This window comes from Myxine glutinosa, chromosome 6 (genome assembly GCF_964187855.1).
Source record: "Myxine glutinosa chromosome 6, kmMyxGlut1.1, whole genome shotgun sequence".
In the NCBI taxonomy this organism is placed as follows: domain Eukaryota; kingdom Metazoa; phylum Chordata; class Myxini; order Myxiniformes; family Myxinidae; genus Myxine; species Myxine glutinosa.
The window spans coordinates 190,774,772-190,793,762 of record NC_136266.1 but is presented as its reverse complement, the minus strand read 5'-3'; the positions used below and the strand labels follow the sequence as shown (position 1 = coordinate 190,793,762).

The window sequence follows — 18,991 nt, the reverse complement described above, 5'->3', positions numbered from 1 at the left end:
CCCCTGTGCTGTCTTTCCCTCGCGGTCCCCCTGTGCTGTCTTTCCCTCGCGGTCCCCCTGTGCTGTCTTTCCCTCGCGGTCCCCCTGTACTGTCTTTCCCTCGTGGTCCCCCTGTGCTGTCTTTCCCTCATTGTCCCCCTGTGCTGTCTTTCCGTCGTGGTCCCCCTGTGCTGTCTTTCCCTCGTGGTCCCCCTGTGCTGTCTTTCCCTCGTGGTCCCCCTGTGCTGTCTTTCCCTCGTGGTCCCCCTGTGCTGTCTTTCCCTCGCGGTCCCCCTGTGCTGTCTTTCCCTCGCGGTCCCCCTGTGCTGTCTTTCCCTCGCGGTCCCCCTGTACTGTCTTTCCCTCGTGGTCCCCCTGTGCTGTCTTTCCCTCATTGTCCCTCTGTGCTGTCTTTCCCTCGTGGTCCCCCTGTGCTGTCTTTCCCTCGTGGTCCCCCTGTACTGTCTTTCCCTTGCGGTCCCCCTGTACTGTCTTTCCCTCACGGTCCCCCTGTACTGTCTTTCCCTCGCGGTCCCCCTGTACTGTCTTTCCCTCGCGGTCCCCCTGTACTGTCTTTCCCTCGCGGTCCCCCTGTACTGTCCTTCCCTCGCGGTCCCCCTGTGCTGTCTTTCCCTCGCGGTCCCCCTGTGCTGTCTTTCCCTCATGGTCCCCCTGTACTGTCTTTCCCTCACGGTCCCCCTGTGCTGTCTTTCCCTCGTGGTCCCCCTGTGCTGTCTTTCCCTCGCGGTCCCCCTGTGCTGTCTTTCCCTCGCGGTCCCCCTGTGCTGTCTTTCCCTTGCGGTCCCCCTGTACTGTCTTTCCCTCGTGGTCCCCCTGTGCTGTCTTTCCCTCATTGTCCCTCTGTGCTGTCTTTCCCTCGTGGTCCCCCTGTACTGTCTTTCCCTCGTGGTCCCCCTGTGCTGTCTTTCCCTCGTGGTCCCCCTGTACTGTCTTTCCCTTGCGGTCCCCCTGTACTGTCTTTCCCTCGTGGTCCCCCTGTGCTGTCTTTCCCTTGCGGTCCCCCTGTGCTGTCTTTCCGTCGTGGTCCCCCTGTGCTGTCTTTCCCTCGCGGTTGTCAGCTCTTTCACGAGCCTCGATTCAGTATACAAATCCCCATCTATGGCTAAGTCATCGCAGATAACTCGGCATATGAGTGCAGTGCCTCCAATGTCACCTCCTCAAGTCAGTGATCCCTAACCCAATACGGTTACCAAACCAGCTGCTGCACCCAGACGGTCCAGCCGAAGCACGAGCAAGCCTGCCTGGCACTCTGACTATGACATGTGATTCTGGCATTGACCATTACTGACATTGTGTTTGGTTTCTGGTTCACCAGTTCTTCCATTAGCTTCAAAGTTAGTTACATATATTCTTCATATTCTCAGTCTTTGTCATGCCAAAAGACACACACACTTGTTACACACTTATATTTTCCATGCCAAAGACTTGGGGGGAGATAGAGGATTCTTAATCATTACTGATCATTATGTTTGTTCTTATGTCTTTCAGACTGTGTTCATTGTTGAAGTTGCAATAAACCACCAACTGGATTAACAAAGAGAACTGGTCTTATTTAGTGGACGGTGCGACGGGCGGGTGGACGGTGCGACGGGAGGGTGGACGGTTGGTGTTTTGCCAACCAAAACAAAGAGCGCGGTCACGTGATCGGGTATGTGACGTCACGGTAAACATCGCTATTAAAATGAAATACACAAATATCTAATTTACACAAGCATTCAAGCCCCTGAGTCAATACTTCATCGAGGCACCTTTGGCAGCGATGAAAGCTTCGAGTCTTCCTGGGAAATGTCTATCAGATTTGCACATCTGGATTTTGGGAGTTTCTTCTATTCTTCCTTGCAGATTTGCTCGAGCTCTGTTAAGTTGGATGGGGAGCGTCGGTGAACAGCAATCTTCAAGTCTTTCCACAGATTCTCAATGGGATTCAAGTCTGGGCTTTGGCTGGACCACTCAAGAACTTTCACGTTCTTGTTCTGAAGCCATTCCAGGGATGCTTTAGCTGTATGATCCTGTTGGAATGTAATTTTCACCACAGTCCAAGGTCTTTTGCACTCTGAAGCAGATTATCCTCAAGGTTTTGCCTGTATTTGGCTCCATTCATTGTCCCCTCTATCGTTACAAGTTTCCCAGTCCCTGCCACTAAAAAGCATCCCCATAGCATGATGTTGCCACCACCATGCTTCGCAATAGGGTTGCTGTTAGGTGGGTGATGAGTTGTGCTCTGTGTCCACCTGACGTAGCACTTTGCATTCAGGCCATATAGTTCAATTTTCGTCTCATCAAGCCACAGAATCTTTTGCCTCATGCTCCCAGTCTTTCACGTGCCTTTTTGCAAACGTGCGAGTGTGTGAATTTCCACAATGTAACATGTTCTGCATGAATAAAATGCTAATGTCAATTCTACCTGAGGGAACAACCAAACAAACTACCAGAATATCCGAATGCCAATTGAAAAGGAGCAGTTTACACAATAAAAGATGACTGCCATAATTTGAGCGCATTTCGAATGATAACACTCATTTATGTGTGAATGTAAGTGTGAAAGATTTATGTTGACTTAACAGAAACAATTTTTTGAGCTTTTTTTGTGAGCTATCCCACAACCCCTTCGTGGTGAGATTTCCTTGTGATATGTGATGACCTCAGACATTGAACATTGGTTTAACACTTGTTGCTGTACAAGACTTCTTCAAATAGGTAAATACTGTGTCTTCAAGAGTTGCAGCAAATCATCTGATTAGGATTTCCAGACAGTGTTCATATCAGGAGAGGTGGAAATGAAGGACCAGTCTTGAAATAAGAGGGGAGATTGCAGTACCTGCCAGTCAACTTGGTGGGCTGTCACACTCTATGGCACCGAGGCCACTCTCCGCCAACAGCCAGAGATTATGACTCTCATAATCAGATGAACCCATTGGAGCAGAAGAGGAATTGGAGACATTGGTGGGAAAATTCGTCATTACCAAGTCCAAAAGGAAGGATGTGCCATTGGAAGAAATTCGTGTCCGAAAATGTATAGATTGGGTGAGGCCCATGGAGTCACAGAAATACTTTTCTGCAATGCCATGGTTGCATAAAGGGGTACCAACTCTCAGCCAATTGCCATGGTGACAGTTGAATTCATCGCATATGAGGAAGAGAGTTCTGATTTTATGTTCCATGTTGGTTATAAAATGGTCCATGTTGACAGAGGGAGCTGTAAATAGTCATTCCTGTTCTGAGGACGGTGCAGCTCACAGACAAAAAGGAGGTGGTTGTGGTGGGAGGGGAAATCTGAGGAAGCAGAAAGGGCATGGGATGCCAGGGAAGCAGAAAGGGGATGGAATGCTGAGAAAGCAGAAATGAGGATCACTAGGGAAGCAGAGGGGGTGGGACACAAGCAGAGAAGACAGAGGCTGGGATGCAGGGGGAGAAGAGAGTTGCCGGGATGCAGGGGGAGAAGAGAGTTGCCGGGATGCAGGGGGGAGAAGAGAGTTGCCGGGATGCAGGGGGAGAAGAGAGTTGCCGGGATGCAGGGGGAGAAGAGAGTTGCCGGGACGCAGGGGGAGAAGAGAGTTGCCGGGGTGCAGGGGGAGAAGAGAGTTGCCGGGATGCAGGGGGAGAATAGAGTTGCTGGGGTGCAGGGGGAGAAGAGAGTTGCTGGGGTGCAGGGGGAGAAGAGAGTTGCTGGGGTGCAGGGGGAGAAGAGAGTTGCCGGGATGCAGGGGGAGAAGAGAGTTGCCGGGATGCAGGGGGAGAAGAGAGTTGCCGGGATGCAGGGGGAGAAGAGAGTTGCCGGGATGCAGGGGGAGAAGAGAGTTGCCGGGATGCAGGGGGAGAAGAGAGTTGCCGGGATGCAGGGGGAGAAGAGAGTTGCCGGGATGCAGGGGGAGAAGAGAGTTGCCGGGATGCAGGGGGAGATGAGAGGGGCCGGGATGCAGGGGGAGAAGAGAGTTGCCGGGATGCAGGGGGAGAAGAGAGTTGCCGGGATGCAGGGGGAGAAGAGAGTTGCCGGGATGCAGGGGGAGAAGAGAGTTGCCGGGATGCAGGGGGAGAAGAGAGTTGCCGGGATGGAGGGGGAGAAGAGAGTTGCCGGGATGCAGGGGGAGAAGAGAGGTGCCGGGATACAGTGGGAGATGAGAGGGGTCGGGATGCAGTGGGAGATGAGGGGTCGGGATACAGTGGGAGATGAGAGGGGTCGGGATGCAGTGGGAGATGAGGGGTCGGGATACAGTGGGAGATGAGAGGGGTCGGGATACAGAGGGAGATGAGAGGGGTCGGGATGCAGTGGGAGATGAGGGGCCAGGATGCAGGGGGAGATGAGAGGGGCCGGGATGCAGGGGGAGATGAGAGGGGCCAGGATGCAGTGGGAGATGAGAGGGGTCGGGATACAGTGGGAGATGAGAGGGGTCGGGATGCAGTGGGAGATGAGAGGGGTCGGGATACAGTGGGAGATGAGAGGGGTCGGGATGCAGTGGGAGATGAGGGGTCAGGATACAGTGGGAGATGAGAGGAGTCGGGATGCAGTGGGAGATGAGGGGCCGGGATGCAGGGGGAGATGAGAGGGGCCGGGATGTAGTGGGAGATGAGAGGGGCCGGGATGCAGGGGGAGATGAGAGGGGCCGGGATGCAGGGGGAGATGAGAGGGGCTGGGATGCAGGGGGAGATGAGGGGCCGGGATGCAGGGGGAGATGAGGGGCCGGGATGCAGGGGGAGATGAGAGGGGCCGGGATGCAGGGGGAGATGAGAGGGGCCGGGATGCAGGGGGAGATGAGAGGGGCCGGGATGCAGGGGGAGATGAGAGGGGCCGGGATGCAGGGGGAGATGAGGGGCCGGGATGCAGGGGGAGATGAGAGGGGCCGGGATGCAGGGGGAGATGAGAGGGGCCGGGATAAAGTGGGAGATTAGGGGGGGCCAGGATGCAGTGGGAGATGAGAGGGGCCAGGATGCAGGGTGAGATGAGGGGCCGGGATGCAGGGGGAGATGAGAGGGGCTGGGATGCAGTGGGAGATGAGAAGGGCCGGGATGCAGTGGGAGATGAGAGGGGCCGGGACGCCAGAAAATGATGCAACCTGCAGCCATGTGGCTGCATCCTGGCCACATGACCTCCCCCATCCGGACCAAATTCAGATCCTGGGGGGACAGGGCCTTCTCCATCGCTGCTCCCACCCTCTGGAACTCACTACCTCACACCATCAGAGACTCCTCCTCACTCACCACATTCAAAACATCACTCAAGACCCACCTGTTCAACACTGCATTCAACATTTAACCCACAGCATTTAACCCCTGACTATCTCTTCTCCTTCTCCCTCCTTTTGCTTTGATTATTTACCTATTGATTTTTGTCTTTTTGCACTTGTTTTTTGTACTCTGTCAAAGCGTCTTTGGGCTTCTTGAAAAGCGCTATATAAAATAAATGTATTATTATTATTATCATTATTATTATTATTGTTATTATTATGTGCTGCATACAGAACAAGGTGCGCAATGTGTGTTTGTCACCACAATTTAAAGTAAACTATGTGAGCTGTGCACACAAATTCACTTTGTATTGAATGAGAATTATCAAACTCGGTAAACTGGACAACAACAATGACAGATACTTACTTTCACTATGAAGTTCCGTCCATTGCGTCCATAGCAGTTATCTGCTTTGCCAGATTGGCCATCGTGTCCGCGACAAATAGATGGCAACCCCACCAAGGAATGTGCGTTTGCATCAACTAGGAAAGAAAGACGCACAAGATAGACACCATGACCATATGGTCATCACAATGGAATGCTTGTTGCAGAGGGATGATACACACATACGCTGGGATTCTCATGGGTGAAAGGACGACCTCTTTGGTTGATGACACCAGCCCTGCTTACCTTGAAAAATCACGTGACCCCCATTCCCACCATTCCCACCGTCCGGACCTCCTCTCTCCTTTTTGGGTTCACTGTGAAAGCAGCAGGCTCCATCTCCACCAAGGCCACCACAGACCAATACCTCCCGCTCATCTACAAAGTATTTAGACTGGTAGACAACGACGAGTGAATGGGAAAGAAACAGATGCAGTAGAGGAAGTGATGGTGGGTAGAAAATTACAGGGAAACTGGGAATATTTTCATAATATGTGAACTTTAAGTTAAGCGGAGTAGCATAGTCAATCAATCTCAGCAGGGATTATCCTAAAAAAAAAAAGAAAAAGAAAAAAAAGTACATACGTACACACACGTACACACACACACCGTGACGAGCGTTGTCACGATCTCCTGTGGACCGAAGTCGGAGACCAAAGCGTCAACTCCGTCTTGGAGGCCTCAGCCCGGCCACTCTGTCAATAGACAGATTTATTGTTTGCAGTATGCCGTCCTGATGAGGGTGAATAAGCCCGAAATCTGGATTGGCGGCTCTATTTGATGTTTAGCCAAAGGGGACCAAAGAATAAATCTCTGTCTGTTGACAGAGTGGCTGGGCTGAGGCCTCCGGGATGGAGGTGACGCTTTCGTCTAGGATTTCGGTCCACAGGAGATCGGGACAGCGCTCGTCACGCTGTTATGTCGTTGATTATTATCTCTGCCGATCGCACCGCACCCCCTGGTTTTGGTTTGCACTGGCGGGAACGATGGTCTGTGTGGCAGACAAGCTGTTGGTTCCTTGCGGGTTATGCGGTTTTTACCGTGTGAGACATAATCCGTGGCTGGTGCTTACCATTAAAGCTAGGAGGTGCCTTGATCATGTATATATATATATATATATATATATATATATATATATATATATATATATATATATATATATATATATATATATATATATATATATGTATATATATATATATATTTAAATATAAATAAAACAAGGTTGATAATTGTGTGTAACAAGGTTCACATCTTGTTATTGCAAGAAACTCATTCTACCAAAGGTTCTTCAGCTGAGTGGGAGTTGTTCCTCAAAGGGCACCGGTTCTTTAGTGATCTATCAAGCCCAATTGCTGGGATAGCCATCTTTTTTCGGCAATCTCTTCCTCTAACTTTGGTTTCCTTTAAAGAAATTGTGAAGGGATATTTCGATTCCCTGACTTTCTCTGTTGGTCAGCAGCTTTTCACAATAGTCAACGTGTACGCACCAAGTACAAATGCTGAAAGAGCTTCCTTTTTTTGACTGTCGCGACTCGTATCTTGCTGGTGTTCCCCCTGATCACTTTCTATGTCTTGGATGATATTTTAATTGCACACTAGATCCCCCCCCCCCCCCCTCCCTTGATAGGAATGGAGCTGAGCCACATGCAGACAGTTCGTTTCGATCTCTCTTTCGCTTCATTTCAATCTCAAGATTCAAGTTAACTGACATTTGGAGATTGCAACATCTGATGCAGCAACAATTTACTTGGTACTAATCGTACAGGATGACAATCGTTGACCATTCGTATTTATTTGAAGTTTTGAAGGGGATTGTTCCTTACTTTACTTCTTGCATTAAACTGCTGTATCACAACAATTTTAGTTCAGTGAACGTCAACAACAGTTTGTGTTCACCTTTTCCTGTTCAGCGAGGTATTCGACAAGGTTGCTCTCTCCGCGTACCTGTATTCACTCTCCATTTAACCCTTGCCGATTCATTTACGCCACAAGCTGATTTATTGGTGACACCTCTTGCTAATCCTGTTAAAGTGCTTGCGTATGCTGACGATCTGTGTTTGATTGTTAACACTCAGTCTCACATTGTTGCCCTCAAGTGTTCTACATGAATTCAATCTGGCATCTTCTGCTACTGTCAATTGGAGTAAGAGTAAAGCCTTGTGTCTTGGTCCTTCTGGGTTATTTATCCCACCTTCCCTGCCTAATGCTTTGCAGTGGAGGTATGATGGTGTTAAACATCTCGGTGTGTTTCTTGGGAATGCGACCTTCTCCTAAAAAAACAGGGATCAGATGGTTGATCACATCTCCCATATCCTTAATCGTTGGAAAAGATTGTCCAGCCTACTGTCTTATAGAGGTCGAGTGCTGATAATTAATAACTTGGCTGCTTCCAAACTCTGGCATCGGATGGCTGTCTTACAACCGCCCAAATCGCTAGTCATTAACTTGCAGCGTATCCTTGTTAATTTTTTCTGGAACGGCATGCACCGGCTTCGAGCTGATCTTCTCAGTGTCCCTCTGGATAAAGGGGGTCAAGGACTTGTGGACATGACCAGTAAAATACTGGCTTTTCGACTAACCACCTTGCGCCAACTTCTGTACAAGGAAGTCGTGTCTTGGCGGCCCCTGGCTTCTTGCTTGTTGTAGCAAGCTGGTAAGCTCAGGTGTGGCCCTGAGCTCTTTCTACTCGATCTGCAGCGAATAGACATCTCCTTGCTGCCCTCCTTCTATCGAAGTCTCGTGAATGCCGGTCAGTGCCTCCTTCCAGTATGAAACAAGGATACGTATCAATTTTGGAACCTAATGTGTGAACCCGTTTTCTACAACAGCCTATTTTGTCATGACTGCCAAAGTAGGTCCCTAATTCAATCCTTTATTGAATCTGGTTTTTTCCTTGTCAAGGACTTTGTTAACCATACTTATTCTGGATGGCAGACCCCTCACCAGATTTTGGAAGTTTGCAATGTTACCTCAGCTCGACTAATTGGACAACTTCTTCGTTCAATTGTTAAAGTGTTCAACTCTTTTAATTTATCGTGGCCACCATCACATAATGTTCAATATGCAGGTACAATGCACCCTGACTTCCCTGATTTTTCTTTTTTCCGGTGCTCCCTCCACAAAGCCTCTATGAGCCTGCACAAAGGCTGCTCTGTACGTGCAATGTCTTCATGGTATTTCTGCCAACCGCAAAAGCCAAAGACTGATGATGATGATGTTGATGATGATTTTGAGTTTCCTTGGGCAATGATGGCATTGCCTTTCTATGGCTGGTACACACAGGTAAGTGTGTGGTATAGACGGGGGTCACCACTCCTCTCTGTTTCTCTGCTGGGGCCGTTGGGGAATTCAACCTCTTACGCCCGTGCTGTTGGAGTCGACTGGACTCTCATCCACCAGATGTGCAGAGCCATTAAACTGCAGACGGTTACCCTGGTAAGGGGGTCCAACAGGTACTCCACCTTGCCCACACCTGGAGTTATGCAAGGCAGGGGCATCCATCTCCCTGAGGTATCAGAAGACACCCACAGTCAAAAGACTGAACCTCGTGTCATCTACCCCCGCTAATTTCACCCCAATTCCACTTTTTGAAATACCAACTTCTGTCCTGGAAGTCCTTGGTGTCCCTGTGTTTTATACTTCTCCATCCCTTCCCACGCCTCCTCCCCCCAAGCCCTCTCCCTCCCACACATCTCCCTGCTCTCAAATGCTGTGTTTGTGTGCTTCCACTTCTCTCCCCATGTTGTCTTCCGCTCCCTCTTTTTAAACATTTTGTTTGTCTGGTTGATTTGTTTGTGAAGTAAATGTTAGCTCTTTCACGAGCCTCGATTCAGTATACAAAAAAAATAATCTGATGAATGCCTTTTTTGCCATCACTCCGAGGACATTTTCCATGCTTATTTTGGATGCCAAAGGCTGGCTCCACTTTTTCAACTCTTGAAATGTATTTTCCAGAAATTTGTTTTTTGTTTTTCTTTCCATCATGTTGTGTACTCGATGTCTATCTTACGAGAATGTCGGATTTCAAATTGTAAATTTCCTGCTTGCTGAAGCAAAACTCACGATATACATTACGTGGAAGAGAATGGCGTCGGGAGTTCGTTCACAAGAATTCAGTGCTTTGTTAGCGTTTAAAGGCTCTGTGTTTGCCTTGCCCGTCTTAAAACGGAATTTCATTTTTAACCGAGAGATTTCTCAGTATAATCACTTAATTCAGAAATGGTGCAAAGTTGAAGTCTTGTGTAAGTTGGAGGGAGATCAATTATCTTTGCTGCCTTAATTAATATCGCATGGATTTCATTTCCTTGATGTATCGACTTACATTGACTGGAATTGTTTATTACTTGTTTATTTTTATACTTTTGTTATAAAAGGCCCTCAAAAGTCTGTCTGTCTCCTCTCTGTCTCCTCTCTGTCTTCTCTATCCCCCCCCCCCCCCTCCCATCCTCATTTAAGCACATCCATACACCCATTTCAACATACAACACTACTCTTTCACAACCCACATTTCATTTCAAATCCAACAGATCGGGAATGCGAATCTCCTCAACAACATAGCAGAGCTGAAGCAGCCGAACGAAGGACCACATATGGGCGGGGTTGCCAGTTGACGGCATCGCTGAGCCAGGAGCTCAGCCAATGAGAGCCGCATGGCAGCAGGCGTGCACCATTGGAAAGTCCGTGAACACCAAGGTGCACAAGGTGCCAGATCATGCCCGGGATGACGTTATAATCCCGAGCATCCGAGGACTGCTAGCTGTTTTTGTATCCAGGGAACATCGAAGATGTTGTTTTAATGTCCAGAGAACATTGTGGAGTCGAGCTGAACCTGCAAAGAGCGAGCCGTTGCCTCTGCAAAGACGAGTCGCTGGGAGCATTTTGGGCAGGTGCAACAGAGCAAGAGATGACAATCTGCGGAGTTTTTCCCTTGACGTGCTGACTGACACACTGACTCGCACAATCGGTCTCGTTCTGTCCCTATTTCTAATTCGTTCACTTGGACCACATGAGAGAAATCAACAATTGCACCCTCAAGCCATTCAGGGCTGGGTTACTGACTCACATTCACAATTTCTCTGCTCTGCTATCTATTCTGTTGCATTATGAAGCATTCACCGCATCTCCCCACACGACACACCACACACACCTTCACCATCTCTTCTTTCTCGTTCTCCCCCTTTTCACAATAGGACCGACGTGGGCCCACAGGCTTACATACGGTGGGCGAGGGGTCACCACCAAACCCTGCCCTCTTTATCTCCCTCTTGCATATCTCGTTTCCCCGGAGTGTCTGGGTTGCCTGTGTGTGGAGATTCATGGTAAGTTGACCGACTAAGGGACTTGTGTGTATATTTGTAAAATCTTTCTTTGTGACACTGTTTTTGCTCCATGCATAACTGTTTTGCCTGTAAATATGTGTCCTTTGCTAAATTGATACAATAAACCTACTAAGTTTTACACTTGCATCAAACGAATTCTGGAATCCACACATCACGTAAATAGCGAAGTCTGCCTCTAACTGGGAGTCCTGTTTAGATGTCGAACATTCTTTTCCCCTCAACAGTTGCTTCAACTATATAAAGGATTGATTCGTCCTTGTATGGATTACTGCTCTCACATCTGGGGAGGTTCTAGCTCCACATACTTCCTGGACAGAATTGAATCCAAAGTAATCTGACTTATCAACTCTCCCAATCTGACCTCAAAACTCGACCCACTCGAAATACGCCGCAAAGTTGGATCTCTTTCTATTTTCGACAGATATTACTTCGGTTTCTGCTCCCAAGAACTTGCTGCTTACGTACCTTCGCCATTAGCGAGACAACGGAATACTCGACAAGCAACTACATCTCATGATTATTGTGTGGCTATTGGCAACTCAACTTTGAGTACCAGTTCACTGGTAATTCCCTGTGTGTCGTAAAAAGGCGGCAAAAAGGGTTGGCGTCAGGAAGGGCATCCGGCCGTAAAACATTGCTTCAAAAAGGGGACCCAAAAACAACAACAACCACGGTCCCCGAAAAAGGCCAACCCCTACTTTGCGGGGAAAAATGGCCTCTAAAGGTGTTTTTTTTATTTTATTTTTATTGGCAACTCAAGGGTGGGCCATTATGATGTTTGTTTCTTCCCTTCCACGACCAAACTCTGGAAACTCTTCACCTTCCAATGCCTTTCCAAATACTTATGACCTTCCCCTTTTCAAAAAGCAAATTTTTCACTTTCTCAAAAACTCTGACTATTCTCTCTTTCTTCACTTTTCTATCAATGCAGCTCTTTTATTTAGGCCTGGCCTCGATGAGGACTATATAGTCCGTGCTTGGAGCCTTCAACATAAAAAGCTTGATTATCTTTTCCTCCATTGGTTAGACAGTGTATGAAAATAGTGGATGGGAGTTTTGCCTTGCCGTTTCGGTATGATCATTGATTAGCTGATATTGTAGTGGCTGCCGCTGGGTTTTCACAATCGCCTTGCACCTATCAAGGACGCGGAGCGATCACCATGCCGGGCTCGTCCAGGACGCCCGGGCAGGCCCACGCTCAACTTGCCAGGCCTCGGTCGGGACGCCCAGGCATGCCCGGGCATGCCCGGGCAGGCTCGCCCTCAACTTGCCAGGCCGCAGCCAGGACGCTGGGCCACGCCCCCTGGCGCCGGGCCTGGGCAAACGCTCCGGGATAATTGGTATATATATTGCTGCCCGATAAACGGGTTTTCAGTGTGCCTGAGTGTTTGATTTCATTAAAGCAACTCGGATGAATTCTAGCTTTTTGTCGCGTCCATTCTCCCGATCGACGTGGGAGCCCCAGCTCCTTCATTGGTGACCTATCGACATGGACACGGCAGTCGCCCTTAAACTGCCTACCTTCTGGGAGGCTCACGCGGCGGTTTGGTTCGCGCAGGCGGAGTCCCTGTTCGCCCTGCGAGGCGTCACGGCCGACGACACCCGCTTCCACCATGTGGTAGCTGCGCTCGGGTCGGCTACCGCGGCCCGCGCCCTGAGCCTCCTCGAAAGCCCGCCAGCCGCTGACAAATACGGCGCGATTAAGAAGCTGCTCCTCGATGCTTTCGCCCTCCCATCGGCGGAACGCGCACGGCGCCTGCTCGAACTGCCTGACCTCGGCGACACGCGCCCTTCCGAGCGAATGGACTACATGCTTTCACTGCTCGGCGAGCACTCTCCGGCATTCCTGTTCCGGGAGCTGTTCCTCCGTCAGCTGCCTAACCCGGTACGCCTCGCCCTGGCAAGCACGACGATCACAGATCCCCGGGCCCTTGCCAGAGAAGCCGACAAGATCTCCGCCGCAGGACAGCGCATCGCAGCGGCGACATGGGACCCACCGCCGTCCGACGCAACACCCATGGCGCCCGAGCACCCGGCACGGTCGACGGCCGAACTGCCGACGCAATTGGCGGCCGCTCTACCGAGCCGACCACCTCCAGCACGACGACCGAGGCCTCCACCTGACCAAGCGTGGTGTTACTATCATGCCAGGTTCGGACAGAAGGCCCGGACATGCCGACCCCCGTGCACCTTCGGCAGGCCGGGAAACGGCCGGGCCGGCGTTCATTACCAGCCATGAGCGCCGGCCACACGGGCAACTTACTGTTCATCACGGATAAAGCGTCCGGACGGCGCTTCCTGTGCGACACCGGCGCCCAACTGAGCGTCATACCCGCCTCCGACCAGGACAGGCAATCCGCGGTTTGCGGCCCCTCCTTGGTTGCGGCCAACGGATCGACTATCCGCACCTTCGGCCCGCGCAACGTCACCCTCTGCTTCGGCGGCCAACGCTTTGCTTGGACGTTTGTAACCGCCAACGTGCCCATGGCTCTGCTAGGCGCCGACTTCCTCTGCGCACACGGACTGCTGGTGGACGTCCAACGGCGTCGTTTAATCAACGCTGAAACCTTCAGCTCCCTGGTATGCACATTGAGCAGCTCCGCGCCGACCGAGCTGGCATGCACCGTCCCGGCGGCGAACGAGTTTGCTCGCCTGCTCACGGAGTTCCCGGCCCTCACGCGGCCGACGTTTTCGGCCGTCGCAGTACGGCATGGGATCGAGCACCACATACCAACCACGGGCCCGCCGGTCTACGCCAGGGCCCGCCGCCTCGACCCAGCCAAGCTCGCCGTAGCGAAGGCCGAATTCGACACGTTGGAGCACCTCGGCATCGTGCGGCGCTCCGATAGCGCGTGGGCCTCGCCACTGCACATCGTGCCAAAGCCGGGGGGTGGATGGCGCCCGTGTGGCGACTACCGCCGTCTCAATGACGCTACCACCCCCGACAGGTACCCGATCCCGCATATCCAAGACTTCTCCGCCCGTCTGGCGGGACGGGTCATTTTTTCGAAAATTGATCTCATACGGGGATATCACCAGGTACCTGTCAGGGCGGCCGACGTCCCTAAAACGGCAGTCATCATGCCGTTCGGCTTATTCGAATTCTTGCGGATGCCGTTTGGTCTCAAGAACGCGGCTCAGGCGTTCCAGCGCTTGATGGACGGCGTGCTGCGTGACCTGCCGTTCCTTTTCGTTTACCTGGACGACATCCTCGTCGCCAGCACGTCCCGGGCCGAGCACCTCCTCCACCTCCGAACACTGTTCGGGCGCCTCAGCGAGCACGGCCTCATCGTCAACCCGGCCAAATGCCACTTCGGCACGACGGCCGTTGATTTTTTGGGCCACCACATCACCAAGAACGGGGCCGTGCCGCTGCCAACCAAGGTCGAGGCCATCACCACGTTCCCGCGTCCCCGCACCATAAAGGCCCTGCAGGAATTCCTGGGAATGGTGAATTTTTATCACCGCTTCGTGCCCCGCGCTGCTCAACTCATGCGGCCCCTCTACGAAGCCCTCCGGGGCAAGCCGGCCAAGCACGACATCGCCTGGTCCGCAGCAATGGATGCGGCCTTCCAACGCTCAAAGCGGGCCCTCGCCGACGCAACACTGCTCGCTCACCCGGTGCTCAACGCTCCCATCGCCCTCACCACGGATGCCTCCGACTACGCGGTGGGCGCCGTACATGAGCAATGGGTGAACGGGGTTTGGCAGCCACTCGCTTTTTTCAGCCGGCAGCTCCGGCCGAACGAGCTCAAATACAGCACGTTTGACCGGGAGCTCCTCGGTCTACACCTGGCCGTCCGCCATTTCCGCCACCTCCTGGAGGGCCGACCTTTCACGGCGTTCGTCGACCACAAGCCGTTGGTTTACGCCATGGCCAAGGTCACGGAGCCATGGTCGGCCCGCCAACAGCGCCACCTCTCCGCCGTGTCGGAGTTTACCACGGACATCCGGCACGTCGCCGGCAAAAACAACGCCGTGGCCGACTGTCTTTCCCGGGCCAGCGCGAACGCGGTCCACCTGGGCGTGGATTTTGCGCTTATGGCGGCGGACCAAACCACCGACACCACGGTGCAAGCCCTCCGGGCGGCGGACACGGGCCTCCGCCTGGCCGACATCCCCTGCGCGGACACTGTCCTGCTCTGCGACGTCTCCCAAGGCCAGCCTCGCCCCATCGTGCCCGTCACCTGGCAACGCCGCATCTTCGCCTCCCTCCACGGCCTTTCCCACCCGGGCCGGAAAGCTTCCCAGAAGCTGGTGTCGGCGCGTTTCGTCTGGCACGGCCTTCGTCGGGACGTCCGCGATTGGACCAGCACCTGCACGGCCTGCCAACGGGCCAAGGTCCACCGACACACCCAGGCCCCGCTGGCACCTTTCGCCGTGTCCGAACGACGTTTCGACCACGTCAACGTGGATCTGGTGGGCCCCCTCCCCCCGTCACGGGGGTTCACACACCTGCTCACCATGGTGGACAGGACCACCAGGTGGCCGGAGGCCGTTCCCCTCGTCTCCACCACCACCGCCGACGTGGCGCAGGCTTTCATCGCCACCTGGGTCGCCCGCTTCGGCGCACCGGCGGACATCTCGTCAGACCGCGGACCACAGTTCACCTCCGAGCTGTGGGGCGCGGTCGCCCGCAACCTGGGGGTCAAGCTCCACCGTACTACGGCCTACCACCCCCAAGCAAACGGGTTGTGCGAGCGATTCCACCGCTCCATGAAGGCCGCGCTCATGGCCGGCCTTCAAGACGGTGGTTGGGCCGAGCGGCTGCCGTGGGTCCTTTTGGGCCTTCGCACGGCCCCCAAGGAGGACCTCCAGGCATCCACCGCCGAGCTTGTCTATGGCCAGGCGCTACGCGTCCCGGGCGAATTCGTGCCCGACGCTACCAGTCCCTGGTCCGCAGCTCACCAGCGCTCGGACCTCCAGGAGGCCGCCCGACGGTTTGCCCCCGTGCCAACATCCCGCCACGGTGGCCCCCAGTCCTACGTCCCCCCAGCACTCCGCACAGCGGAGTATGTTTTTGTGCGTCACGACGCACATCGGTGGCCACTCCAGCCGCCGTACGACGGGCCCTTCCGGGTGCTGCGACGGGACGACAAGTCGTTCGTCATCGACATCGGCGGCAGGTCGGACCGGATTGCGGTGGACCGCCTCAAGCCGGCGCACGTGGACGTCGACCACCCACCACGGGTGGCCCTTCCGCCGCGGCGAGGCCGCCCCCCGTCCACGGTGCCCCCCACTCGACCGCCCACCACCTCACCGGACCCCCTCCCACGACCCGCCAGGGGTCGCTTCGGCCGGGTCATCAGGACCCCCCTCAAATTGACCCTGCCGGTGCAAGTCGATTCTGGGGGGACGTGTGTAGCGGCTGCCGCTGGGTTTTCACAATCGCCTTGCACCTATCAAGGACGCGGAGCGATCACCATGCCGGGCTCGTCCAGGACGCCCGGGCAGGCCCGCGCTCAACTTGCCAGGCCTCGGTCGGGACGCCCGGGCATGCCCGGGCAGGCTCGCCCTCAACTTGCCAGGCCGCAGCCAGGACGCTGGGCCACGCCCCCTGGCGCCGGGCCTGGGCAAACGCTCCGGGATAATTGGTATATATATTGCTGCCCGATAAACGGGTTTTCAGTGTGCCTGAGTGTTTGATTTCATTAAAGCAACTCGGATGAATTCTAGCTTTTTGTCGCGTCCATTCTTCCGATCGACGTGGGAGCCCCAGCTCCTTCAATATCCCACTTACGGAATTGCTCGGCCATTCTTGATTTGCAGTAGTGGGGTGTCAAGAGCATGGTTCCTTATCTGGGGAGATCAATTTGCCGGGAAGGCAACACGGGAATCTGATTGTGAGGACCCTACCTAAATTAATCGTCTCAGATGGCGTCCATGGTTGCTTAGCAACCAATCATGCTGCGGAGTTATCTGCGGCTCGTTGGCTTCAGGCTCAAAGGATGGGAAGCGAGTCCAAGAAGCCACTCGTGACCCGGCCACCGATTCTGTAAGAATATTATCTATCTATAATTCCACTAATCTCTGTGTGTATGTGTGTGTGTATGTATGCGACAACGATTTCTCGACAACTACCGGTCCGATATACTTGAAACTTGCCAGGTATATTGCTGGGGACCCGAGGATGTGCCTTTTCAAGGTTTGAAATTAATCGGACAAGTACTTACCGAGCTATGGCGATTTAGCCGTTCGCCGTTCGCTTTGGCGTTGCGAATGGACCAAACCATTCCATGTAAATAGAGGGGGGGGGTTCTGTGGTCGTTGCGAATGGACGAAACCATTTCATGTAAATAGAGGGGGGGGGATTGTCACTGTACTCGCAAGCCGTTCGCCGTTCGCTTTGGCGTTGCGAATGGACCAAACCATTTCATGTAAATAGAGGGGGGGGGATATAATTTTAGATAGATATATAGTACGGGCATATATATAGTACGGGCATGCCCTAGTCTATCTATAATTCCATTAATCTCTGTGTGTATGTGTGTGTGTATGTATGCGACAACGATTTCTCGACAACTACCGGTCCCATATACTTGAAACTTGCCAGGTATATTGCTGGGGACCCGAGGATGTGCCTTTTCAAGGTTTGAAATTAATCGGACAAGTACTTACCGAGCTATGTCCAAAAAACGCTTCAACCAATCAGAGAGCAGCGAGCTATCACGTGTGCCGAACGTGGCGATCAGACTCTGCCTCGGACGGCACATTTGACAGCGTATTCATTTATTTCACGTTGGAAAACTATGTTGCCGTTAAACTATGTTTTAAAACGAATTCAAACTGCGATTAAATTAAAACGATTCATCGTAACTGCGATTTGCGAACTTCCGGACAGTGACGACTTCACTTCCGGCAGCCAATCACAGAACGCTTTGTTGCGTAGGCGTGGCCGATGTGAGACGAGCGGAGCTGAGCGCGTTACGAGCTGCCCGCCATTACGGTACGTAATTCGATTTCTTATGCGCATTATTTCTCCCAATTCAGTCAGAGCGAAGGGCGGAAGCGAAGAGCGTTGTTTTTTTTGTTTACGGGCGTACGGGCGGGGTAGAGCGTACGGGTAGCGTTTTTTTTTTTTTTTGGCAAGGAACGGGCACCCACGTACGGGCAATGCCCTAGTTACATAAAGGCCCAAAAGGTTTTTTTCCCCCAATTACAGAACAAAGGGATCTTTTAGATGCACAACTGGAAGGACCTGGGAAATCCAATCTCCCTCATGCATCTGAGCATTTGTGTTGCAAGTCAAGGCCCAAAAACAATCAGTCTTTTTGAAACCTTGCACATACCAGCTGTTTCTCAGTCAAGTTTGGCTTCCTTTTGACCGTTTGAATTCTCCCCATCTTTGGGTGTGTTGATCCATGTATCTTGCAACAAAGTCTCAAGGGCATCTAAACAGTTGGAGTAAACAAAACAGAACAATGAGACATTTTTGGCTGATAAAGTGTTGTTGCTATATCTATGGTGTCTAAAATGATGGCAATTTTTTTCAAATTGTGCCAACATGTAAATGTTACACATTGCCGATACACTCCCTCCATTGCCTTTGCCAACAAAGGTGGGCAAAGGTTATATTTTCACCCATGTCTGCTTGTCTGTCTGTCTGTTTGTGAGCAGGATATCTCAAAAAGTTATGGATGAGTTAGGACAAAACTAGGTGGATGAGTTGTGTTGGTGAGAAGAATAAGCCGATTACATTTTGGTTCAGGTCTGGAATCAGATCCGGCCTAACAACGGGATACAAAATGAATGAATGAATGAATGATCGTTTTTGAGGCCATTTTTCCCCGCTAAAGTGGGGGTTAGCCTTGCGGGCCCCATGACCTCATGGTTCCCTTTTTGAGGCAGTTTTTATGGCCGGATGCCCTTCCTGACGCCAACCCTTAGTCACCTCTTACGATGAGCAGGGATACGGTGTACCTATTCGAAACCGGGGTACACACCGGGATCATTCATCCCAGCAAGCTGGTACTCAATTTGCCGACCTCGGAAGGATGACAGGCTGAGTCAACCCCCCTGGTGTTAATTCAGTGATCGACCGG

The 18,991-nt window shown here is 52.4% G+C and overlaps 1 protein-coding gene across 4 annotated transcripts in view; it reads right to left on the bottom strand.

Moving 5' to 3' along the window:
* MTG2 (mitochondrial ribosome associated GTPase 2) overlaps positions 1 to 18,991 on the bottom strand; it is a 68,245-nt gene that overhangs the window by 24,020 nt on the left and 25,234 nt on the right. For all 4 annotated transcript variants that reach the window (XM_078781034.1, XM_078781036.1, XM_068119081.2 and 1 more), the window contains exons 3-5: positions 18,239 to 18,340; positions 5,854 to 6,001; positions 5,590 to 5,705 (exon numbers count right to left, since the gene is read on the bottom strand). In XM_078781034.1, the coding sequence (XP_078637160.1) occupies positions 5,590 to 5,705; positions 5,854 to 6,001; positions 18,239 to 18,340 (366 nt within the window). The remainder of the gene's footprint in view (positions 1 to 5,589; positions 5,706 to 5,853; positions 6,002 to 18,238; positions 18,341 to 18,991) is intronic.